Source organism: Anoplophora glabripennis, unplaced genomic scaffold (assembly GCF_000390285.2).
Source record: "Anoplophora glabripennis isolate ALB-LARVAE unplaced genomic scaffold, Agla_2.0 scaffold348, whole genome shotgun sequence".
NCBI classification, from domain to species: domain Eukaryota; kingdom Metazoa; phylum Arthropoda; class Insecta; order Coleoptera; family Cerambycidae; genus Anoplophora; species Anoplophora glabripennis.
This window is the reverse complement of record NW_019416574.1, coordinates 370,346-398,291: the sequence shown is the minus strand read 5'-3', so window position 1 is coordinate 398,291 and position 27,946 is coordinate 370,346. Positions and strand designations below refer to the sequence as shown.

Here is a 27,946-nt window from a genome sequence, read left to right as displayed (position 1 = left end):
ACGGACTTACTTTATCGTTCTCACGTAACGGCCGATGTACCATGGGGACTTTCTGAACCTGTATAAATAAAATTGTAAAATTAAATACGATATTTTAAATATACTTAATTTGTACTGAGTCACAAATTGTAGTTAGCCGTATTTTCTATATAAATTATAGCCAACAGAACTACAACTGTGCAAATTTTTAATATATTCTTTTCCGTGCGTCACTATAATTTACAAAACTATTTCCTTACCATTCTAATATCAGTAATTTTACTGTTGTTCGTGTTGGGATCGAAATTTAGATTATCTGCTCCATTATTTTTTATAGTTGTTCCACTTTCCGATAAATTAATAATAGTTGGTTTGAAAAAAGGCTTTTCTTCTGCATCCTCCTCCCACTCCATCGTATTCCATTTCTTACAACTTGAAACTGCAACAAATGGGAATTTACAATAATTTAATTTTGGCAGATATCTACTGTACAGAGAGCAATTTATATTAAAATATTGAAGCAAACACTATTTTTTAAGTGGAATACTCAAATATAAACATTCCTACATTTAAAGAGTCGCGAGTGTTCCATAAAGGATCGAACGCATTAGGCGGTCGCGGTCCCGTCGCATCGCGGACCAAGCTAGTCTCGATCGCGCGCGGTGGAGTTCCTTCCCATGTTTTATAATGTATTCATTCATTCACACTAGACATTCCCGAGCTCGTCTCGCTCGCATCGCGTTCCACACCGATCCTTTCCAAAGAATCTCAGACAGAAAAGCCAATAAAAATACCTCCTCCATAGAACTCATTTTCTTAACTATTAAAACAATAAAGCAACTATTTAAAGGAGGAGCAGGATTATGTGATTGTAAAATACGACTGATTTTGTAAAATACCGCGATCAGCTCAGCCCAGAACAGTTCGCGATGCGACGGGACCGCCTAATGCGTTCCCTCCTTAAGAGTAATGTGTTATACTAAATTATATTTTAATCTCCAGGATAACATTCGCCCAAGGGATAAAAAGGCACTTTTGTGTTAAAGTAAATATACCGGCTTGGCCAGGGCTCGATTACAAAGCATGTTATAATAATGGGTGAGAAAGAATTGAATAGTGCATATAAGATCTATTTTTTTGTTCTGCCGGAAAAATGATAAGTATTGTAATAGAACAACGAATTGATGCGAAATTTATTGAAAAAATCGCTAATCTGACCCGATCTGATCGTCGGTTAACTATTCGTGTTATTGGTGAAACTGTAGGAATTGACAAAGAATGCGTAAGGTGAATTTTAAACAAGAATTTGAAAATGCAAAAAATTAGTGCGAAAGTGGTGCTTTATACATACATATTAACAAATTTGTGTTTGAGGTAAAAGAAACAGATCGGCGGTGGTATTTTGGTAATAAATTTAACAGTCAGGATAAAATTGCTTCACACCTTATATCATAGACAAGAAATTTGCAATGGAAATGCCGAATGTAGTTGTCAAAACGCTCATAAAAACTATTAACCTCTAGATGACTTAAAAAATCTTCGCTGAACTCGTTATATTAAAGTGATATAAGGCATATATTTCCATATCAATGAACCATATTCGAGCTTCGACCTAAAGAACGTGTTTAGTAATATGTGCAATGTAAAGAGATTAGTAGAATCCTGAGAATTTCAGATAATGAACTTGAAACTTTTACATGTACTGATCAAATGTCTCGAGAAGCTCAATTCAGAATTGAAAACAATGCTTAGATATTTAACTTCAAATATCGGAACCAATTTTATAATAGAATATTATTAGATAATTTCCAATAAAGACATAATTTTATATTTCCATACATTCAACAATAATTTATTGTCATTATACCAGTCAGTAAGTACTATAAAGTTATTTGGAAGATTACCGAAATCCGTAATATTTGTAATTCTATAATACAATTTTAGGTAGATACAGTAGATATCTTACGTTTTATCTTACTAGTAGTACTGTTAATAAACACTATAAAAATATACAGAACCTTGCGGAACACCGGATGTCTAGCAGGACAAATGATACTTGAAATTACCTTATACAAACTAAAAATGTAAGATTGAAATAAATGTACCAACACAAAGAGAAAAGGTATTGAGAGCATTTATTAATAAGCCATTATCAAATACCTTGGACAAGTCAATGTAGATGACATCTAACTGACTTCTCAAATCAATAAAATGAGATATATGTATATTGGGCAACCAAGGTTCGATTTGGTGAACCAACCCGATATGATATTTGGCTGTGACTGACTGATTCAAATGTCTTGAAAAAGTTATTTATAATCGCTATCGGATTTTGGTTCACAAAATCTTATCTCTCTTATTAACACCCTCACTGTTCTATGCACTGTAGAATCGGATTGGCGAGCCCTGTATATACTGGAGTCTGGAGTCTGAAATTGAGGTGAGGGTAGCAAAGCTACAGCACTTGTTCATCCCATTAGAGAGATCAATCCACCTGAGCCGCTAACCAGCCTATTACAGGGAAAAAGGTGGTGACGTTGCTCAGGGGGATCTCTCTAATATAGGCCATTGAAAGCCAGCGTTCTCCCAACATGGACGCTCTTGTTGACGAGACGGCAGTGCATTCACATAGTAAATGCAATACCGTCTCGTCTTCCTGTTCACAGCCCCATATTGTAAAGGTGTTTCCTTAGCCAACAGTGTCCAATTTGAATACCTGTCACCAGGCGAAGATTTGACCTAGACATAGCCAGGTATTTTTTGGCTGTGTCTTTGCTAGGATACACTAAGAGCTCCTTAGCAAAGTGACAGCTGATTGTTTCATCCCACCGTTTCATAAATTCTTTGTGGGTGTCTTCCTTAATAATTCCAACAAGTGCCGACAACGGAAGCACACTGGAGGGGCCGGGTCCAAAAATGTTGAGGCCCGATGCGCTCCTGGCTAGCTTGTCAGCTTATTTATTGCCATAGCACTGCTCGTGTCCCTTTACCCAGCATACAGATATGCTGTTAACGGCCGAGGCCACAACCAGTGCTTCATGGTATTCCCATACTGTCCTAGTCATTATCTTATGATTACGCAAGGTCAGTAGTGCTTGTCTACTATCCGTGTAGATTCTAATGGTTTTGCCCGTAGTATGCCTGCGGGCAATTTCTTTCGCGGCTATGGTTATGCCTGCTAACTCCGTTTGTACAACGGTAGCATGCCTATCCATTGCCCACTGATATCGGATGTGCCTGTTTATACTATTTCTGAACTAGATTAAAAATAACACTTTTGACTAATTTCTGGGGATAAAGTATGGCTTTTAGTCCCCCAGAGATTAAATTCAGTTTTAATCCCTCTGACAAAAGCAAATGAACACTGATACAATTCAAATAGGAACCAAGATAAATTGACAAGTTAGTAGGTATATGATAGATATATACAGTGTGTCCCGTTTTTCAGGTTAACACCTCTGGAAATGTGAGAAGGCTGTGGACTTTCCTCAAGCCAAGTTTTTTACAAATAGTACCCTGAAGGGGGGTTATATTCTACTAATCATTCTATTGATGTAGCAAACGCCTGGCCTACTACGATTTTTTAAAAGGGTTTTTCCAGAAAGTGGTTTTATCAGAAAGATAATATTACCAGGCTATTCAACACCCATCATAATACCTACATACCAAATTTGAACAACAAATGTATATTGTTTTTTATGTGGTGCCAAACTACGAAAAATCAGACAACTAAAAATTATAATAAGCAGATCAAAGATTGCCACGAAAGTGAAAACAAGTGCGAATCGACAAAGAAAAAATATAGACACTATAAATTTAATCTTGGAAATTGAGATGACTGTCAACAAGTATGTATAATTAGCATTTAGATATTTGTTATAAATCATTTTGACACCATTTGTTGCAGAATTTACAGATATTCATCTAATGTATGAACTTGTAGAATGTAATGGTTCTAAAGCCGTACAAAAATTTATCATTAATGTATAGATGGGAATAATTGGAAACTACTTAGTGGGACCACATATAATTGATGACGCTTTAAATGGAGATAAATACCTATACATTTATTGCAAGAACATCTTAACCCGTTATTGGAAAACGTGGCTTTAAATATTTGAAATAAATGTGGCTTATGCCCGATGGTGCACCACCCCATTTTAGCAGGGCAGTAAGGGCTTATTTAAATACCACATATTCCGATCGATGGATCGGTCGAGGTAGTCCTTTTTCGTGGCTATCTCGGTGTCCCGATCTTAAGTGTCTCGATTTTTGTCATTTTAAAAGTCTTGTTTATCAAACTCCTATAAATAGTAGGGAAGAATTATTAAATCGCATAATTACATACGCCGACATCATTAGAAATGATCACCACATGATGTTTTGATTACATCAGAGGTGTTTAGGCAATTTCAGAAAATGCATTGACGTTCAAGGTGCACATATTGAACATCTTACTTAACAGTTCTCTTTTTTATTTTTTCTTTAATTCTATAGAAACCTAGTTTTTACAAAATTGCTAGTGTCACATTTTTGATACAATAAATAATAACGAATTAATAAAATTCGATTTTCTCAAAAACGATACAAGATATCGACTGATGTACGGTACACTTTTTTGTAACAAAGTGAGAAAGGAATCGAACTAAGAAAGAAAAATGTCAAATTTAGTAACACTGTTAAAGATGTATAAATTTAAATGGATAATTTTGTCTGCTCCTGTACAATCCAGGCATATTGAATATCAGTTTAAACCTGGAAATGAACATTACCATGAGTTACTTTAATTGCCCAAATTTCATTGTTATCATGGTAACGACTTAGAAGTTATAATTGGAATTTGTTTTTTAAACTTCTTTCTTTGAAGGCGAATAACTCCACAACGAAGCCCGATAGGAAAAAAGTCCTACAACCATTTTGAGCTCTCCTCTACACCCCTTCATTTTTTACATGACCTTTCCGTATACCCTGTATACTGTGTTATAGTTATATTACGAGTACCTTAGCAACCATTTGAATTGCAATAATAAAATAAATATTATTTTTTAAATAGGACATTCTAATTAAAAGTGATCCTTTTGATAACAGAGTGTAAAAATGATAAGTACTTTGCTGGAAATATAATTGTTATATCTCATGCCACTGTAGTCATAGAAAATCATTATTGTTTAATATTCGGGACGCTAAAAAAATTAATAACTGATGCAAATTTACAATGGTTTGTTTTAATATTTTTGTTAATTAAAATGTAATTTTATCCACAAAAGATAAGTTATAAAAAAAATTAGGATACATGTAGGTACTTACTGCGTTTCAGTCTATCCAAATGCGACAATCGGTCCTCCAGATCTAAATTTTCTTCCTTTACTATGGAAAGACGCTTGGAGTCCGACCAAGAAGGGCTTTGGTCTCCAGTTACAGAACTGGCGGAGCTATTGTATCCACTCGATTCTCCTGGAAAAAGTTCGGAACCTGCTGCTTTTCGTACCACTAAATCCAGCTGTCTAGAAGTCTTCATAAGACCGACAGCCTGAAATAAGGTGACAGTAATAAATAATATCAAACTTTATTGTAAACTATATCTTTAAAGCATAAAAACAAGAAAGAGTTGTAACTTTTAACTGCTCCCTCATGCCCCACTGCGGGGACCCATGGAACTGAACTTAATTGTATGCTCTCATTCTAAAAACAATTGCGAAATAATAGAATAACAATATTTTAAGAAAGCTGTGCATATGTGCTATAGTAAATTTATGGAATTCATCGTCTTTCGTATTACATTCTTTATTATATGTATTTTGCTGCATATTTCCTCGAAATAATTTTGAGTTCTGTATTCCCTTTGTTCGACAGAGAAGGGCATATTTAATACACAACTGCACAACTGATTGTACGAGTAGGTATTTGCTAACTAAGTTTACTCTAAGATTGGAAAAAGCAATTCAAAATCAGTACCCCATGGAAATTTTCATAGTAAAAAAAAAATAATTTAAAATTTAGTTTACAGTGTTATCTGATTAATAAAATCGATTAGCTTTATGAAACACATTAAATTTGTAATTGAAAAACTCTGAATAGGTGGCTCCTCGTAGTTCGCTTTTACATCTGTAAAGCGTTTACAACGGTGGTCATGGTTACCTTCGCCCAGCAGTGAAAGACGGAGTGAGAGTAGCGCATATTTACTATGGGGTTGTGTTTATTCAAACTGTAACCAAATAGTAGCTATTTACGGCTTTTTTTCTTATTAAACGTAATTTGTTCAGGAGTGGTCTACAATTTTTATTGCTTCTTGTGTTTTTTAAAAGATGGTGAAAGTTTAAATTAATTGTATAGATAGACTAACAGTAATACTAGGTATCTATTGAAAAATCAATGGTGCGAGGAATACCAAACTTTAATGTAATTGAAAAGTTTATTTCGGACAGAAGCAGAAGAATGGGCTTTCACTATAAAAAAATAACGTTGAACACATTTTCCCTTCAATAGTGCTTAAAATTAAACTTTCCAATTATATTTAATTTTTTCAATAGGTATTTTGTAGGTGAACTGTTCAAAATGTTACAAATGTACATGATAAAAAAATGTCTTCTTTAAGAGTGCTTTTATTTCAGAAATTAGACATACCTAATTATGTCATCTAGCTAATTTCATATGAACGTTTTAAGATTTAGGAGATTTTGAAATTCTGTAAAGAGCCATCAGCTATTGAAAAACTAAAGGAGACATTATTTAAGATCAAACTTGGAGTTGAATAGGCTTTCTTTTATTTGGAACATATGCATAATATTTGCCGATACAATCAAATATGAGTTACGACTAATGATTAAAAAATAATTTCTATTCCAATTTTCTTTTAACTTTAATTTGTAGGTGTATATTTTACTAACTATAGGCGGTCTTAATCAACGATGGTGTACTATTATTCTTTAATTTAAATAAATTATACAATTGAACTTCTAATCTCCTAATCTCTAATCTCTAATTTAAGACTTTTTACATAATACTAGGTAATGTTTGAATAAAATAAACAACCGATATTCGTGAACCTGTAGAGATGCTGGTTTTGTGGCAAAATTTTAGATTTAATGTATATACGGGATTAAATACATTTAAGGGACTAAGGTCAGACGACGTGGCTGGCCACTTTAGATGCCTCTTTCATCTAATCCGTTTTCAAGGAAATAGAAGTTACCTCATTTTTTTTAAACGACTTATCCAAGATATTGTTATCTTCTTCTATAGAAGTAGGTAATCCTTAAGAGATCATGTAGAATAACCAGTCAGATCATAGAAACGTTCGTACCTAGGTACACATTTTGCCTATGAAGCTAGATTGGGAAAAAAGATCATTTAGCCTGATCATTCAGAATATTATTTGACCTTAATTCATTAAATTAATTTTATATAGGAGCACATGATATATGGCTGCAACAAAACCGGCACTTCTCCAGATTTATAAATGTTGGTTGTTGACTACATGTGTTTAATAATGTTTGCATATATTTTGATTACAGATTTAACTCGTCTATAAAATACGATGGTGGTCATTTTGAACGATAGGTACTTTCAATATTACAAAATCCTTTTTCTTATTTCTCTTTTCAACCATAGAGCAAAAAATTAATCAAACAAAATATAGGCATGTAGACAATCCAAAGGAGCTTTAAAATAGGATTTAACCCGTCTTGCCATCTAAAGGGGGACCAGACTCGACTCATCAGCTTTCCGTTAAAATGTGTCCCGAAACTGTAATTGACTTATTTAATTGATTTTTCAAAATATTGCTATTTACTAATTGCTCAAAGTTATTTCGTTACATCTTGAATTTGTTGGTAGCATACTGCTAATTAAACGAACAATTAAAATATGTTTCAAATAAAATAATCTAAATAAGCTAATTCAAACAAATCATATCAAAGATTAAATTGATAAGATTTGTTTGAATTAGTTTAATACCTTAATAAAGAGTAAAAAGATGTGAGAGCTATTAATAAAATATATGTATTTATTGGTTTAGAAGTCGAAATACATTATTTTAATTTAATGCATGTATCAAATTAGCAATTTTCAATTTAAATCTTATACAATTTACAACTATATTTCAAAGAAATCCAATTTTTTGTAAAAAAATATATTTAAAGAAGTATCTTTATTAATAGATACGCATAGCTTTTAGAATAGAATGTTCTCATACAAATGAGAATGAATTATTTGGTATATCTCTAATAACAACAAATCAATAAAGTTTTCTTGACATGAACGATATTGCAACTGTATAACTATAATTAATGTGGCTAACTTGTTCTTAGAATATCGTGTCTTATGACCCACATAAAAATTAAATGCACTTAAAATGAGTATCCTCAAAGCAAACGATATAACCAGTCGATCTTTTTATATTATATGTAATAGCCCAGTGCTAATTTGCCAAACTGAAGGTATTGGAAAACTTAATTTCAGTTTAAGCAAAAAAAATCTTATAATAAACATAATAAAAAAGTTTTGAGAATGTCGGATATTGAGTAGTAAAAGAGCATATATGAAGGTTTACTGCTACAGCTCTCTAGGAATACGATTTGTGAACAGAGTTAGATCGATTTGACAAAGCCCTTTCGCTGCACACTTAACTAAAATGAACAATATCTCAATCAGTCTATATATACAGGGTGTCCCAGAATAACGTATACAACGGAAGACCATTGATTCAAGGACTCAAAATAAGCCGATTTAGCCTAATTCACCTGTCTGAAATCGCTTCGTTAGTGAAAATTTTTGGAATTTTTTAAATAACTCGAATACGTATTAATCGATTTTGATCATTTTTGGGGTGCGGACTTTTGCTTTTAATCTACACCTTTTTTTAAACTTACAACTCCTACAAAATTGATGTATAGTGATAATATCCGTTCATAACTTTTTCCTCTTTCGGACAATAATGACAACAATTTTTTATTTGACAGGTGATACTACTTGGAAGTATTTGGGCCTCTTTTAATTTTGATTAAACGAGCGGTTTGGGTACAAAAAATATTTTTTAAATGTCTACATTTTCTTGTCACCCAAATTACAATATTTAAACAATGCTAGTAGGCACTGATTCATTGTACCTGCTAATTCTTAATAAGTGTTTACGATAATACGATAATATATATCGCATGTTACTTCATTCGATATGGATACACACACATAAGATGAATTAGAGTTATTTAATAAGAAGTGGATCTTATTTGTGGAAGGGCGAAACGGGCGGTGACTATGAGACGCCTTCATTATAGCCATCCTTCTCTATCGAATGGATTTCTATGGCTTACTTTATCGCTCTCACGTAACTTCAGATAGACCATCGGTACTTTCCTACCCTGTATATTTGCCAAATAATACAAACTTTTCATCCGTTGGTAATTGCCTGAATATTGAATGTAAGTACGAATAATGTATTTCTCGACCACGGTTAGAAACAACAAGCAATGCAAACCTAATAAAAACACCTACTAATATTATGGTTTAGGCTTCAGTGGCGTACTAAGATATATGTCTCTTTTTTGAAAGTATATTTAACTACATTTTTTTAATTTTAAATATTTTGACGGATAGAGGGTGTTCAAATTTGAGTTTACTTTTTAAATTTACGGCCATGTGTGTTTTTATAATAGAATGGTTTTGTTTTTTTGACAGCTGTTAATTAGAAAGATGGCGGTTAATAAATATGAAGAAGTATATGATTGAACAAAACGACTTAATTGTTAAAAAAATATTTTAAATTAGTGAAAGTTATGCGGAAGAAAATATCGTATAAAATTGGAAATACAAATTGTTCAACAAATAGCACCATTCGAATTACTCTGAATAAATTTGAATAAACTGGTACAATTTAAGATCAAAGTAAAATACCGTCGTAGTGGTCGTTCACAAGAATATATTGCAGCTGTCACTTCAGAACCAAATATATAAATTCGTCTTTATTCACAGCAATTAGGCATTAAACAAATCACTTTATTCAATATTTTGTATAAGGATCTTCACTTAAAGGCTTACAAAATACAGTTAATACAAGTATTATTGTCAACTGATCATGGATTATGTCGTACATTTGTTAATTGGGTTCTTGCAGTGAAAGAAGATGATTGTTTTAACAAAATTATCTTTAGTGACGAAACTCATTTACAAATTGGTGGATAAGTAAACAAGCAAAATTGTCGTATCTGGGGTGGAGGAAACTAAAGAGTAATATTGGAACTAAACTCACAAAAAGTAACTGTTTGGTGTGATTTTAGGACTGATGGACTGATTTGTCCATACTTCTTCGAAAATGAAGCTCGGAAAGTTGTTAGTGTGAATGGTGCTCGATATCCAACGATGATTAATACCTTTTTTGGGATGAACTGGAGTGTATTAATGTGCAAAATTTGTGGTTTTAACAGGATAGTGCAACATATTACACAAAGATGGAAACAATCGACATTTTCAAACAGAAGTTTGACAATCAAATTATTTCTCGAAGGGGAGATGTTAATTGGTCACCAAAATCGCGCGATCTATCACCTTCTTCTTCTTTCTTTGTTTTGTTTTCAAACCATTCAACATCTGAAATAAATTATAATTGAGCAAATCACTCAAATCACTGTTGTAGAATAATATGTCTATAAAAAGACGAAGCAAAAAGCAGAAAGGGTGAGTCCAGTCCTTGTAATTCTTTTCTATTGTATCTATTTGTTGATACACAAGTTCCGTACAATTTGTTAAAATGGCTGAAGAATTAAAACAATTAGTGAGAAAAAGAGGCGTGGTTAAAGGCAGCCTCACGTCTTTCGAAAAATGTTTAGATGGTGTTCTGCAAACAATTTCTAATTGTGATATTACAACAGTTGATAGGTTACTTTTAACCGAATTAGAAGTTAGAGCCAAAAAACTTGAAGATCAATAGAATTTAATAGCATTCAAGATAAAATAGAAACTTTGCATGAAAATATTGAAGAACAACTTTCCGAACGGGATTGTTTTGAAACGATACATTGTAGATTAACAGCTATTGTAAAAGACATCCTTGAAACACGGTCTCGCGCAGAAGCAGCGATATTAGCACAACCAAATGTAGCCGTAAAAAATTCTCCTATATCGTTGTCTCGCGTTGCTCTACCACAAATAAAATTACCCAATTTCGACGGTTCTTAAGAGTCTTGGGTAGAGTTTCATGACACATTTCTCTCACTAGTACATAAACGATCCGACTTAGATGATATTGAAAAATTTCATTACATACGTGCTCATCTACAGGGGGAAGCAAAGCAAGTGATACAATCTCTCGAATTTTCCGCTGAAAATTACAAAATTGCATGGGACCTTCTTTGTGAGCACTATGATAATAAACGTTTGTTGATATATAATCATTTAAAATCTCTGTTTGGTGGGCCTACATTGTCGCAAGAATCGACAGCGGATTTGCGTAAAATGTTAGACAATTTATCTAAGCATAAAAGAGCCTTAGATTCGTTAGGTTTGCCCACAGATCATTGGGATGTTATATTAATTTTCCATTTAGCAGCCAAATTAGATAAAAAATCAGAACGGAAGTGGGAAGAATACAAAATAAAAAATAGCCAACCAATATACCAACTTTAGATGAATTTAAATTATTTTTGAAAGAAAAGGCAGATGTTTTGGAAACATTAGAACTAAAAAAAAACCGGTGATATTAAACAAAATAAGTTAAAAATAAATAGATCATTTATTTCGACAACAAGAGTCACTTGTGTTTTTTGCAAAAAGAACATTACATAACAAATTGTGATGAATTTTTTAATTTGTCCACACAAGGTCGTTTAGAACAAGTAAAAAATAATAAACTTTGCATTAATTGTTTAAAGCCAAATCATTTCAGTAAAAATTGTAGGTCAAGTGTTTGTCGAAAGTGTAATAGAAAACATCACACGTTGTTCCGCATTGATGATCGAAGGGGTTCAGTTAATACACAAAATGGTCAATCTGTTGCGCAAAATGGTCCTGCAGAAAACGTGAAATCAAATTCTCAGGTGGAAGAAAATAATGCTGTGGTATCAGTATTGAGCTGTAACTTTACACAAACAAATACGGTGCTTTTGTCGACTGTATTAGTTCAATTAAAGGATAAGAATGGGAATTTCGAAAACTGTCGGGTTCTGTTAGACTCTGGATCCCAAAGTAATTTCATTTCATCAAATATGTGTTCGAAGCAATTGTTGGTATAGGTCAAATTAATTCTAACGTGAAAGAGTGGTGCAATGTTGAGATCCAATCATTAATCAATGGGTTCAAAATGATTGCGTCATGCTTGGTGTTACCAAAAATTTCTGAAAGTGTGCCAGGATTTGATATAAATATCGCAGACCTAAAAATCCCAAATCACTTAAGGTTAGCCGATCCTAGTTTTTACAAAAGTTCAATAATAGATATACTCTTGGGGCTGAAGTCTTCTATAATCAGTTATAATATCACAAGAGCATAGAAAATATTCGATTATACTACCGAGTCACGAGACGTATTCTGCGAAACACCACGACAGAGTAGCTGGAGTGGTGTTTTAAGGATATACGTTGAGTGAGGAGGTTAGTATAATCGAATATTTTCGTTTGCTCGAGTGGTATTCGATACGATTATATAATTCAGAGCTTGAATCGAAGCGTTCCATTTTTTTTGACGTTTATTGACAAATGTTAAAAGTATCGTTACCATGACATAGTTCACATTGTTGGAGGAGGCGAAACACCAAAACGGTTATACCACGTCGTCAAGAGTATAATCGCTTATCAATACATAGTAACTACGTAAAATTTGTAATTGCTATTGGCTAAATTTCTAATGAATTATATAATCTTCTATATCGAATTCAAGTAGGTTTGGGCCAAAATCAGCCAACTATGCAAAAAACTGTGTTTGGATGGGTCATATCGGGTCCATTAAGTAATGATTCTCTTGTAAAAAAGATTAATTGCAATTTATGTACAAATCGAGGCAAAATGGTGGATCTTCAGCAACAGCTTAGCAAATTTTGGGAGATAGAAGAATGTCCAGTAGGTAAATTATTTATGTCGGTTGAAGAAAAAATGTGTGAAAATATCTTTGTTCAAACAAAAAGATAATCTAATGGTGAATTTGTCGTTGATATTCCTTTAAAAAATTCCCCGTCGCAACTTGGACAATCTAAGCAAACAGCTGCAGATAGGTTTCGTGCATTGGAATTTAAATTACAAAAAAATCCTATTTTAAAAAAGATGTACGTGGAGTTCATGACGGAATACATAGCGTTAGGACATATGTCTAAAATTGATGAGCTTATAGAACCAGAGGTGGTATATTATCTCCCACACCATGGTGTTGTATATAATAACAGTTCAACCACTAAGTTACGAGTAGTGTTTGATGCCTCGTGTCCTACTGACTCTGGTGTGTCCTTTAATGACATCCAGTGCGTCGGACCAACAATTCAAGACGATTTGTTATCTATTATTCTCAGGTTTAGAAAGCATAAGTTTGTAGTAGGAGGAATTGAAAAGATGTACCGAATGATAAATGTAAATTCGAATCAAAGATGTTTACAACGCATTCTTTGGAGATCCAATTTTGACGAAAAGGTCGAAACATACAGCTTGAATACAGTAACATATGGGACGGCATCGGCACCACTTTTGGCAGTGCGGTGCTTGAAGCAATTAGCCATCGAACATTGTGAAGTCTTTCCGGAAGCATGTGAGGCGATCTCTTCATGATTTCTATGTAGACGACTTTATTTCTGGAGCTGATTCGGTAGTAAAGTTGATTCCGCTTTGCTCAAACGTCTCTGCGATTCTAAAAGCTGCTTCATTTAATCTGCGAAAATGGTCTTCAAACAGTTCTGAAGTGTTACAACATGTACATGGTTTAGATACGACCACACAAACGTTGCAATTTGGCGATAAATCAAATACAAAGGTTTTAGGATTGTACTGGTCATGTGAGTCCGATTCGCTTAAGTATAAGATAAGGTCATTATCTTCTAAGGCTATAACAAAAAGGTCGGTTTTGTCTGATATCTCCCAAATCTTTGACCCATTGGGGCTCCTAAGTCCAAGCATTATAATCGCAAAAATCATTCTTCAAAAATTGTGGGCTCTGAAACTCTCATGGGATGAATCGCTTCCTTCAAATATACACGATCAATGGCAAGAGTATAGCGCTCAACTGTCGAAATTGAATCACTTGGAAATCAAACGACATGTAATTATTAAGAAAGCATGCAAAATCGAGCTCCATGGATTTGCTGATGCATCCAAAAATGCATATGGTTGTTATATTTATATACGAAGTGTAAATTCCAATAATGAAATTCAAGTTTCTCTTCTATGTTCCAAGAGTAAGGTTGCACCCTTAAAGTCAACTACAATGCCTAGGCTTGAATTATGCGCTTGTTTGTTATTGGCTCAGGTTATGAATAAAGTAAACTTGACATTGAAACTCCAGTTTGATTGTATCTTCTTGTGGTCTGACTCAACCGTGGCTTTGAGTTGGATAAAATCATCTCCACATTTGTTAAACGTTTTTGTTGCAAATCGTATATCACAGATACAAAGCTTAACCGATGCATTGTCTTGGCGACATGTAAACACAAAGAGTAATCCCGCAAATTTGGCGTCACGTGGGTTACTTCCTCAAAAATTGGTGAATTCGTCTCTTTGTTGGTGTGGCCCGGAGTGGCTATCTCACGATGAAAGTTCTTGGCCTGAATCAAAATTTAATATAGAAATGGAATTACCTAAACTTCGAGTTGAGCATGCTCAATCATTTGTTGTTACCTGCCATGGGGCGTTGACTATTGAAAACTTTTCCAATTTAAATCGATTAAAACGTGTTATCGCCTATTGTTTAAGATTTGCAAAATTCTGTAGAAAACCAAAGAGTAAATTAACAGGTCCATTGATATCACAGGAATTACATGTATCGATGGCATGTTTATTGAAACTTTCACAAAGAAAAACATTTCCCGATGAATATCGTATTCTGATGGCTAAAGGTCAAATTTCGAAAAAAAGCAAGCTTTTATGCTTGAATCAGTTTATTGATAATTCTGGAATAATTAGAGTGGGTGGCAGACATCAAAATTTGACTTTTGAAAAACGGCATCCAATTATGCTATCTGCAAATGATAATAATCTGACGAAACTTATTTTTATTGACGAACATCAAAGGCTGTTACACCCAGGACCACAGCAAATGTTATCCTGTATTCGTGAGAGATATTGGACCATCGGGGGTAGAAATCTTGCAAAGCAAACGGTGCATCAGTGTATTAGGAGCTATCGCGCTAAACCAAAATTAGTTAGTCCACTAATGGGAGCACTACCAAAACATCGGGTTCAACCTGCGGATCCATTTTGCATAACCGTGGTTGATTATGAGGGTCCGATCTACATCAAAGATAAAAGAGGGCGAGGCAGTAGGCTCACCAAGTGTTACATTTGTTTGTTTATATGTTTTGCCACTAAAGCTATCCATTTAGAACTCGTGTCGGATCTCACAAAGGAGGGGTTCATTGCAGCATTCCGACGATTTGCATCACGGCGTGGTACTCCAAACTCTGTTTATTCTGACAACGGTTTAAATTTCGTGGGTGCTAATGCAGAATTGAGAGAACTTGGTCAATTTTTGAGCCGCGAAGGAAAATCCTTATTAGAATCATTTCACAAATAGGGAGTAAATTGGCATTTCATTCCGGCTCCAATATCCTCTGATCCCAATGACCTGGACGTTTTAACACCGGCCCACTTTCTTATTGGAAGAAGATTGACTTCACTTCCAGACCCTGATGTTAAAGACATTCCCATGACACGGTTATCAAGATTCCAGTACATGCAGCAGCTGCAGCAACATTTTTGGACCAGATGGTCAAAGGAATATTTACAGCAGTTACAAGTTCGGTGCAAATGGAAAACAAACCAGTCATCGTTAAAGGTTGGGCAGCTAGTAGTCAACAAAGAAGACAACGTTCCAACCTTAAATTGGAGGCTAGGGCGTGTCACCGAGATTCATCCAGGGAATGATGGAATTGTACGTGTTGTTAGTGTAAAAACAAAAGGTGGTGTAGTGAAAGGTCATTTACAAAAATTTGCCCGTTACCGTTAAGTGAAGATTAATAAGGTGTGTTTATCAGACTGTTCAAATTAAGTTCATGAGCTATAATTTTAGTTGCCTTTGTAAAAAGAAAAATGTTTTATTTGAAAGACCCCCTTTCAAGGCGGCGGGTATGTAGAATAATATGTCTATAAAAAGTGAAAATATTGTATACTATATTGTGTTAGCCGCACGTGTCCACTTGTGCTGGGGACGTAACGCAATGATTCGCCCACCCCGCGGACACAGTGTGTGTCTGATGAGAGAACGAGACACATGTATGGCAATTCTTTAACTGTACAAAGTAAAAATATACAAATTAAGTGTAACAGACTAGTGATTTATTTTTAAACAACTGTTATGTGAACACATGATGGAAAATTTGGTAGAACATTGAAGGCCTGTAGAGCTGCAAGAGGCGGTCACTTATTTTTTTCCATTTTTAACCGCAAAATGTCTACTTTAATATTCAATAAAGATATCTAGTTATTTCGAATAAATTATGTGTTATTAAAAAATTAAAAAGTTAACTCGAATTTGAACACTCTTTATTAAATAAATCCACTGACATTCAGTTTCTTATTTATCTTATTAATCTGCTCACATATAAAGCATTTCTCTACAGTTTCAACTTTATCTGTTTATGTTCATATATGTCGTAACCCATTTTACACTTTCAGTCCATAACTTTCTATTTAATTGTTGATATATGAACTGATATAGATATATCTACAGTCCGATCCATATAGTTCAGACTTAGACGGATTATATTTTTATTATCGAAACTATCAAGCATGTTAAACCAGTGACACGACTTAGTTAATGATAGATGTTTATTAAGTTTATATCAGGTTATGCAAGTTCGATTGCGACAATAAAATTGCATCAACGTTTGCTGTCAGATCATGCAATTTTGTCCTACGTCATTGGTGGCTGGTGAAATTTAAACTCATATTTTTTTGATAATAAAGCATACCGTTTTTTTGGTGGTGATTTTTATGCTCTCAAGGAAAATTTCATGATGAAAATGTCTGCGAAATCTCTTGAAAAATGTTGCATATAGTGTGTGTAAAAAACTATATTTTGCAAATATGCAAGGTGTTCTACAAGCTATGTGAAAAACTTAGAAAGATGGTAGCTGTATTAATGTAAAACATTTTTTTCTTATATCGTAGGTCCAATTCGTTATTGTTACAAGCATTCTAAAAAATATAATTTCATATTTCAATCAATGTAATCTAATAAATAAAAATGATATGACAATAATTATTTGTGTCTAAAGATTAAAAATTAGTTAACCTTTATTAACCAAATGAATAAATCTTCAGATTATAAAAATTATTCAAAATGTCCACCCTCGGCTCGAATGTAAGTCCCACATCAGCGAACTAAAGATTCTATCAATCGGCAATCGAGGGATGATTTGGACCATTTTTTATCTGGCAAGCTACTTCCTGTCCCTATAAATAGAAGTCCAAAGGATTTAGATCTGGGGAACGCGGTGGCCATGGTATTGGACCTTTTCCCATTTATTCGGGAAATGATCATTTAACCAATCAGTTGCTTGTCTTCCTTTATCTGGTGCTGCACCATCGTGTTGATACTACATATTTTGAACAATATTAAGCCCTACGTCACCAATGACATCAAAAAGGTTGCTTTTCCAGAATGTTATGTAAAGATGTATCTAATTATGATTAATATTTATGTCGTCCCTAGTAAAACACGTTTCATTAGACCACATGACAAGCGAAATGAATCTATTATTTTTATTTGTGCATGTTGTTGAAGTAACCTGCGACAAAAATGTAATCGCTGAGGAGCATATCCAGTGCGTAATGCTTGTACATTTTGGCGATGAAATGGATGTAACATTTCTCTGTTTAGTACATGCTATACAAAATTAGGCGATAAATGAAGATTACTTGTTATATGCCGAACACTAATTGAAGAGTTGTCAATGCATCTATTATGTCTTCTTCATTTTGTACATCAGACGAATTGCCTTTTTTGGAGCGGGGTTACCTTCTTCTCGAAATCTACGAAATGATGCACTAAAGTCTGTGTGGGCAGGTTGATGTCTGTTTGGGTATCTTCGTCGGTAGGCCGCTTGTCTGGCGTTCCCATTGGAATCCCCATATACAAAGACAATATCTCCATACTCTTGTTATAAATAAATGCATTTTTTATTTAGCACTTTAACGCTAAATGTCAAATGAATAAACAGAATGACACAAATAATAATTTATTGTTATAACAACCATCATTTTTATTTATCAGGCTACTTTGATTGAAATATGAAATTATATTTTTTAAGATGCTTGTAACTTCTAAACAAAAGCGATTCGGAGCTATGTTCATTTAAGAAAAATTGTTTGAAATTAACCCAGCTACCATCTGCCAAAGTTCATTTATAAATTCAATTATAGGGAAAAATTGTTAATTAGTAATTTATTGCTAAACTTGTTACAGCATTTACTTAAATCCAGTATTAGGAAGTTGATAGAAAATTATTCTTACCTCGTTGAATGGGATGTCAGAAAAATCCACGTTATTGCAGTACAGAATTTGGTCACCTGGTCTGAGACCCGCTTCCCTTGCAATACCACCTTCCTTTGTGAATTGAACAAAAATTCCAGGTTTCCAGTCAGGACCTTTGCAAATCCTGTGAGATAATAAATCATAAATAAGTGTTATCGTAAAAAAATTGCCGAAACTTCTCATCAAAACAAAATCATTGGTCAAATAAACCTTTGTTCCAAAATACCTCCTTATAAAGACAGAGTATGTTGGAATTTATAAGAAAATATTCTTTTTTAAATATTTCAACAGACTGTTTTGAAATTTAGTGCAGCAAATGTCACTGTCAGTTGTTGGTTTCATGTGAGAAACCATCATTTTTGAGATTATTAAAATGTTAAATGTGTTTCAAAAATGCAGAAGGTAAAAATCGAATTCTTAAAATCAAGTAGCAAAGCTTTGATAGCCAAACAAAAGCACTGCTGTCAGTAGCAATCATTCATTTTTAAATTAGTAAATAATTTTTTGAAAATTCACCTACTTGCGTGAATTATTCGAAAATTATCGAAATGGTTGATTTTACTACAAGAGAAGTAGCTGACATCGTTTACGTGTATGGCTTTTCTGATGAAAATGCCTCAGTAGCCGTAAGAGAATAACACCGTAGATTCCGTAATAATAGAACCCAAAATCATCAGATATTTGCTTCAAACTTCCGAAGTCCGAGTGAACTTGGTATTTCGAAAACCCAAGGAGTTGGGCACAGCAGAGACAAAATGTTGCAGATCATGAGGAAGTTGTAATTGATGCAGTCTTAGGTAATCCTTGTAAGCGTCGAATTTCCATGTAGTTAGAAATTTTACAAGCGAGCCATTTCAACCCTTACCACCATACAGGTATTGAAGATCTTTATCATGGGGACGCCGAGCAATGCATATGTTTTTGTTAGTGGCTTATTAGGAAGATAAATCACCTATGATCCTAATTTTATTTCGTCTATTTTATGGACCGATGAAGCGACATTTGTCAGAGCCAGCATATAAATTTTCAAAATTTGCATCATTATTCATTATGTTAAAAGAAGCAGAAGATTCCAGGATTTTCTATCAATATATGGAGAGGAATCTGCAATGGTACTTTACTGGAATTGCAAGAACTCAATAATCACATGAACGCAAATGGTTCCAAATACAGAGTGGTTAAATAATCATTTGGGTGGTAGATGGATTGGTCGATTCCTATGAGATGGCCTCCAAGAAATCCATCCACTAAATTTTCCTTTATGCAAATTTTTAAAGCAATGTATTTACAACGAGGTAATTAACAGTAAATAACAGTTATAGGAACGAATTATAGTGGCAGCAAATAAATTCATTGTATTGCGGCTGTAGGAAGACACTTCGAACATTTGGTATAGTTACTTAATGCTAATATTGTTTATTTTTTTTTAAATTCTGATGTATTTCCAATAATTTAATATAAACTCTTTTATCAGCCTATATTATTTTAAGACATTATTTTAGTAGAGAAGGTATTAATTTGATTGGGTAATTGTTTTTGTACATCCATTTATTATTTTTTACTGTAGCCTTTTAGAGAAAATATGTAAGGGGGCTTTTTTGTAGTAAAATGAAAACTAAATCTAAAAAACAGATTATTTCCAACATTACTCAGCGAAACAACACTTTTTTAAAGTTCGCCTTGGTGGTATTGTACATCAGTGACTTTTAGTATTCTGCTGGTTCGTCACAGGAGAGTAGAAATTGACAGTGATATATACTACACCAAATTTCAAACAATCTGTTAAGCCGTTCTGGAAATATTAAGAAATTACTATTTTCTTATGAGCTTCAACACCTTATACCTTCATAAAAAGGCATTTTGGAACAAAGGCTTATTTGAACAATTTTTTAAATTTTTTTACATATGTATTACAATGACTTACTTTTTATATATTTAAGTAAACTGCCATCCTTATTTAAAAGGCAATAAACGACTTTTTAGCGGTTTTTAACTTTTTTGGGTCTCACATTCTATTTGATTATAAATATGATTATTAAATTCTCTATATTCTAAAGTACTCTAGTGAGACGCTTTAACATAGTAGAAATGTATGAGCATGTCCACTTTAATAATGTAAGTGCAACTACAGAGGTAGAATTGAATTAAATTTATGTATTTTTGAAAAATACCTACTGTAGTCTTTTATTTACTGGTACAAATACTTTAGATTTTTCTGAAAATATCAAAACAATTATTTGTTTATCCATTTCACCTAGTATAATAGACAGAAATTTGTAAAACCTTTTATATTTTGACTTACCTATATTTTGACCTATTAAGAAGATGCTAAACAAAAATCATTAAACATGGAAAGTAAATTACACATTTATATCAGACAAAATTTAGTAGAATCCTATAAAAAAAAAAGTTTTAAGTGTTTTCCTCTAAATATAAAGCACATATTTTATGAATGTCATTTGGAACGTTTTAAATAAGAACGAAGTGAAATTATTACAAATTACGTTATTATAGTATTTTGCTTTCCTCGACATCTGAATTCAATGTGAAAATAATTGATCAGATTTCTATTTTATTTTATTTTTTTTTATTATTGCATAAATTCTACACTTTTCTTACCCACAACCCAGTTTTGATCTTGGTGCGACCATAATGTTGATTCGAACATCATGTACTTTTTCACTCAGCTGTGGTGAGGATCTCGAAGAAGAATTGTTGTCAGAAATGATTTGCCAGCTCAACGAGTCGGTTTTTTTACTGCAGAGAATGATCAGTACCTAATTATAAAGTCCTTATTAAAAAATTATTTAAATACTTACTCTTTTACAGGAATCATTCCCACACCTGAAAAAATATGATTAGTTAAAAAAATTTTTGTAAGTAAGAATTATAGTTACCTAAATCATTCATTTAGTTCATTTTTAAGTTTTATCATTGTTTGGATTAATTCGAAAGAAATTGGAATATTTAGTTAATAATAATTTAGATATTTTGTAATGACAATATTTGTAGAAGTAGTTTTAAAAATATGGTATTTTTAGTAGTTAGTCATCGCGATTTACTTCCATACTAAAATTTCATTTAATATAGCGTACATTATCTATAGGTAAACATTAAAAATATAAAAAATAATAATTCGAAAAGAAAAATAGGATAAAAAAGTTCTCTAGAAATTGTCTCATAGATTTGCATACTGAAAGACGACATTTTTGAGAATTTTTCGAAGAAAAACAAACGTCACTCATTTTCAAAAACATGTTTTTGGTTTAAAAATCAAAATACACCTCAAATAACTAAAAATGTATTATTTATATATATATTTTTTTTATAAAATTACGTCTCAAAACGAATAAAATGAAAAAAAGTTATAATGTCTTTAGTTTTTGTTGCAGGTATTTGAAACGTTTTTCACCAAAAATAATTAGATGCTCTTAACTTATTGAGGGCTTGAAATAAAAATTTGAAAAAATTCATGAAAGCTACTTTAAATAGGTACTAAATATTACCAAAAAAATCAGGAAATATGGTCACGCCTCCCCCATTTAAAGATGCAATTTGTAGATGTATAACTTGTGCAGTCTTTTAAAGCAAATATATGACAAGTATATATCACAGCAATTACAAAAAAGAAGGGATTAAACAAATATTGTGTTTTTAAAAGAACACTTGGTTTATATTTCAGATATTCAATATTGGATTGCCTTTTTAGATATTTTTTTGCCACTAAGAAAATTTTCTAAAATTTATTTAATTGATTTTTTTTCTATATAGGTCATAACTAGATAAGGTAGAATGTTTACGTAAATATTCCTGTACATAGAAAAGAAAAATAACATTTTTGCGATATTATTTATTATACATATTATAATAGGAATTGTGTATCTAAATATCTTCGGTGTTAATTTCAGTAAACGAACGTTCAGAAGCAAAAGAGAAATCAAGTTCAACGTAGTTTTGTGGTCATCAGCAACTTCTCAATATTATGTGGACATTAGCTGAAGACAAGAAAGTTTGCAGTTCACCGATTATTAGTAGGTACTAGTAAACAGATAATATCACTGATTTCCAATAAAATATTTATATTGTTTTAATATAATTTCATTGAAATGATCTAATGATGAATGAAATAAGCTAATGACCATGAAGAAAAAAAATACTTTATCTTACATTCTCATGACGTCAACGTAACATAAAAAGACGTCGTCTCAATGTCGTCGCTATAAATATGTTAAAGGCTTATTATTAAAGAGGGATGTCATCCACTACGTCGCTATTACCTACTGAGTCAGCCAGAACCCCTTTCAGAATGCGCGAGCAGTCGAGGTCAGCCGATGGAGCGCGGTCTGCAGGGTCAGCGAGCACGAGTCAGTCACGGGAGTCGCCAGGGTCCCGACATAGCGAATAAACAAGAGACAACTCTGTCGTTTGAGGGAATAAACCGATTGTTGAAATTATGTGTTTTAATCGGGGGTGAAAACACCCGTTTTTCTAACATCAGAAGTGGGATACATCCCGTGTATCTTAACAACCCCTGTGACTAAATAAACAAGAAGAATTGTAATTTACTACAATATGGTGAAACGAAGTAAACCAGTGCAGAACAAAGGCTGAAAAAGTGACAGTGATGGTGATTATGAGACAGTATGTGAATCACATCTAAAAACGTGCAACAAAAACAATAAGAAACAACATCAGTATTGCTACAGGAGCAATTGGCAATATTATTTTGTCAATCCAATATGGCGACCAAGCCAACGCCTAGTCCATCTTCCGTGTCAGATGTAGCGAGTGCGCAAGTTTCAGCTTCTGTTCTAACATCATTCTGATTGGCCGAATCCAATTCAGACGACACCAATTATTCCATAGAAGAGTGGATCGACGTTGCCACAAGTTCAAAAATTAACTTAATGTGGTGATATATTGTATCGATGACAACAAAGGCTACACAAATTTTAAAAAGAAGAAACTATTGCTACTGTGGCTGGAATCCAGTGCCAAATTAAGAATAAGTTTTCTAAGGACCTCTTTGTTGTGATTGCTAGTGCACGAGTTTACGTAACAGCTAGTTAAAAAGTAGCGACTGTAAATCCCTTAACGACTTTGTCATTAGGGAACTCTATACTGTTCACTGATTCCATAATGAATTGTTGTGGAAGCCATTTTCAAGTGTCTATTGACAGACACTATTAAAGATATTGTTCAACATGGTAATGTTCGAGTGATTTTAAACAGAAAACAATAGACAACTGTGATTTTAGATGAAATAATTCTGTTTTGGATCTTGTGATAAGTTTGGAAAAACATCAGCACGAGTGTTGCATGACAACAGAAAAATGATACAACCGACAAAAGAGTAATGAAGTACTTTCACGCACATACTGCAAGAATTAAGAACGCCTGTAACAAAGAATTGTTGGTACAAGTGTGGAAACTAAGAAAAGATTACACTCATTATGAAGAAGCGACTTGGCAACGTTTCCAGTTTCTACTTTAATTTATAAAAACAAAGCAAGACTTTCCGTACCTCTGTGATAGTGCTGCTGATCTATCAATTCTAAGACTCCGAATAAAAAAATGTTTACATTATCTGCACGTGCAAGGTTATAACTGTTTCGGCGACTGTAACTTTGGAAATTCTGTTTATAAGTTGAATACCGATGATGTAATTCCAGAACATTTAGAACTTGAATGCTATTAGTTATTGGTTGAGATGTTATTAGACAAGGTCATCTACGCGTCACGAAAAGTGCTTAGGGTTCGGAATTATACCATTGTCTAGATCACATACCAAAAGTGTTTACAGATACTACAAATAAGCATAAAAGGGTCAGGACTGGACGAGCCTACAATTAAAAATATAAAACACTTGTTGTAGAGAGAAATGTCTTTCTGTATCACAACAGGAAAATTGCAAATCTTTCTGAAGAATAACAAATCGGTATCATACAGACCCTAATGCCAATCACATGTTAAACGAACGCCAGTTGCAATGAACAGTCGACGAAGTTTTCCGGGATGGCATTATTCGTGCGATATAAAAATGAGCACTTAACCAAAAACAAAGTACCTTCTAGTCAAATCCAAAGACAGTAAAAGGATTCGAAAAAAATGTGCTAAAAGAAGAACAAAATACTGAAGAAAAAGGCTCAGTTGAAAGTGCAAAATGCCATTAAGATGTTGTAGCGTATTACACATTACGAACGAAAAGAGCGAGCGTGTTCTAGTCTTGAGAACATGAGGTCCAGAGTCCATACTTCAATATTAAATTAGAAAGAGCCACAATGGAAAGATGTCAACTAGTGAACGACTTCAATCAGTGCCCAGTTTATGATGAGTCTGGTCAGTTATTGGAGGAATACGTGGTGTAAAAAAAAGAAAAAGTAATAATAAAGTTAAGTGCATGGTAAGGCATGTACCTCTGAACTTTGTAAAAAAAAAGAAAAAGTAATAATAAAGTTAAGTGCATGGTAAGGCATGTACCTCTGAACTTTCTAAAAAAAAAAAGGAAAAAGTTAAGTGCATGGTAAGGCATATACCTCTGAACTTTCTAATAAAAAAAGTAATAATAAAGTTAAGTGCATGGTAAGGCATGTACCTCTGAACTTCTTAAAAAAAAATGAAAAAGAATTACTTTTACCATACCAAATCCAAAATAGAAAAAGGGAAGCGGGTGTGTGGCAATCCCACATAAAAAAAGAGAGAGAGAGAAAGAGATAAAGAGAGAAAGAAAACCAGTGTGGCAGTACCGTAGTACCAACTGTAATTAAAAATAATACAACAATCAGCTCTGCTGTAAAAAAAAAATAATAGGCGATGAAATTGTTCATCTCTAGACTACACATAACATGTTGTAGTTTAAAAATTGTTGATGATTCTTAATGTTTTAAGGTCAGTGTTGAGGTAGTCCCAAATACCTCGTAACAAAATAGTGCAGCAATGTGATATCAGTTTGTTTGGAATAAGAAATCAAAACACAGAGCTGAAGGCTGTTCAATAATGCATTCAGTGATCTTAGTTTATACTGTTTACAGAACTTTTCCTGGTGCGAGGACGCCCCATATGCAGGATGGCCGTGTTAAATGCTAATTATGAATGAGGGATGTCATCCACTACGTCGCTATTACTGAGTCAGCCAGAACCCCTTTCGGAATGCGCGAGCAGTCGAGGTCAGCCGATGGAGCGCGGTCCGCTGGATCAGCGAGCACGAGAGTCAGTCGACAGTCACGGGAGTCCTAGATAAATGATACTGTAGATAGGAAACTTGAACAAATTTCGTGGTTAGTAAGAGCGCTAACTGTTGACACTTTCTCCAACTTCTATTGCTTTCCTTTTCTAGGAATTATCGGTAATACAGTGAGTTAAATTACCTGTAGCCGGTAAAAGATGCAAGCGCCATCTAGTTGTACGCTCTACAACTATATACCTACCTACTCAATATTTGTTTTAGGTATTCTGCCGCCGCTAAATTTAAAATTACATAACAAATCTCACCCTACACAGATCACTCAGAAATTGATTTTGTAAAATAATTTTCACGTAGATAATTTTTTTTGTCACCATGAGAAAATAAGTACATTTGATAAAAAGCATTAAAATCACTCAAGCATTAAAGACACTTTTAAATGCTCTAATAGTCTTCCTACTTAAAATAAGAAATAATTTTGATACTGTAACTTTTTAAAATGTTTGTTGAAAAAATTTCAAATTTCAGTACATATTTTGAAAAAAAAAGAGTGAAAATGATTATAGAGTTTCAGTGCTTTCTATATTGTATTAGCTTTCACGGTGAATAAAAAAATATTACAAGTAAATAATTTTACTAAACCAATCTTTGATTAATTCTTGTAATAGAGATTTATTATGCAACTCTAAATTTTTCATTGTGTTGAAATCAATAAAAAAACTACCTACCTCTGATCACGACAAACTTTCAGACATTTTTTATTAAAACAAACAAAAAACCTCTACATTTTATTATTAATAAAAAAATGTGATTATATGATCAGACATTATTATGTTATACAGTGAATGAAATGTCTAATAAAACACACTAAAAACACAAATAAAACACACCAACACTCGCCAAACCTAACCAACAATAAACGTGAACAACATAAATTACACGAAATGATTCATAATTGCAATTGTCAAAATTGGTATTCTACAAAATCTTTGTGGTGACATCTATAGACTCTTTCTCCAACTTGTATATCCATCTCAAGTCACGTGGTTCCCAGTTTCCCCATATTTTCAAGTATAAGTTCTCGGGCCCTGACGGGAGTCGTCAGGGTCCCGACATAGCGAATAAACAAGAGACAACTCTGTCGTTTGAGGGAATAAACCGATTGTTGAAATTATGTGTTTTAATCGGGGGTGAAAACCCCCGTGTTTCTAACAAATATTTAAAGTTCAAAAATGTTTCGGCTAGTCCTATAGGTACATCGTAGCTCCCTCCGTGTCATGTGAATAACTTAATTTATTAAATACAGAGTTGCAACATCGACATTACATATCGCTTGAATGACACTGAAAACATGCTCAGAGAAATATTGGAACGAAATTGTTCCAAAAAAATATTACGTATTGAGTATGAGTCAGTCATTAGAGGTATTGATTGATTTGCTTTTTTGTTATTAATTCTGTCAAACATTAGTTGCCATATAATTGAGTTCATTTGTGATTGTGGTTTAATTTACTGATAACTTATTGAAAACGTGTTAGACTGCTTTAAAAATTGTTCCAAGAATGAGGGTAGTGGCAGTTTCAATGGTTTATTTAATTTTAATACTTGCTCAAACTGTGTATTTAATATCAATATGGATGAACAAAAATTATTGTACATATTGTTGAATAAACTGTAACTTAATCTAAGGATTAATAATGTATCAACTTTAGCTCCTAGGATTAAAAGTAAAAGATTTTGTAGCTAAGATACCATTTTTTTTCTCATTAAGGAAAATGTTAACTTTAGAGACTTCTGACAGTCAAAAAGGATAATAATAATGATAAGGATTTTAATAATTTTGCAGTTAATTTGACATCTTGTCCAACTATGTTTTTGGAACCCTTAGATACTAATAAACTTCTTAGTATTGTAAAAAATAATTTAAAAACAAGTGGTCCACTGATCCAGATGATATCCCGCTACATGTATTTAAAAAATTGTGTCCCATTTAATAAACTTGTCGTTTGAAAGCGGCTGTTTTCCATCAAAACTGAAACTCGGGAAAGTCACGCCCGTTTATAAAAAAGGCGATCCCTTTTCGTTAAATAATTACAGACCAATATGGGTTTCATCACCGTTTTC

General features: G+C 33.2%; 1 protein-coding gene across 3 annotated transcripts in view; it reads right to left on the bottom strand.

Moving 5' to 3' along the window:
• The window catches only part of LOC108910223 (harmonin), a 207,594-nt gene that overhangs the window by 47,799 nt on the left and 131,849 nt on the right, over nucleotides 1-27,946 (bottom strand). For all 3 annotated transcript variants that reach the window (XM_018714775.2, XM_018714777.2, XM_018714776.2), the window contains exons 4-8: nucleotides 21,459-21,483; nucleotides 21,259-21,396; nucleotides 18,619-18,763; nucleotides 5,287-5,509; nucleotides 240-418 (exon numbers count right to left, since the gene is read on the bottom strand). In XM_018714775.2, coding sequence (XP_018570291.1) covers nucleotides 240-418; nucleotides 5,287-5,509; nucleotides 18,619-18,763; nucleotides 21,259-21,396; nucleotides 21,459-21,483 — 710 coding nt within the window. The remainder of the gene's footprint in view (nucleotides 1-239; nucleotides 419-5,286; nucleotides 5,510-18,618; nucleotides 18,764-21,258; nucleotides 21,397-21,458; nucleotides 21,484-27,946) is intronic.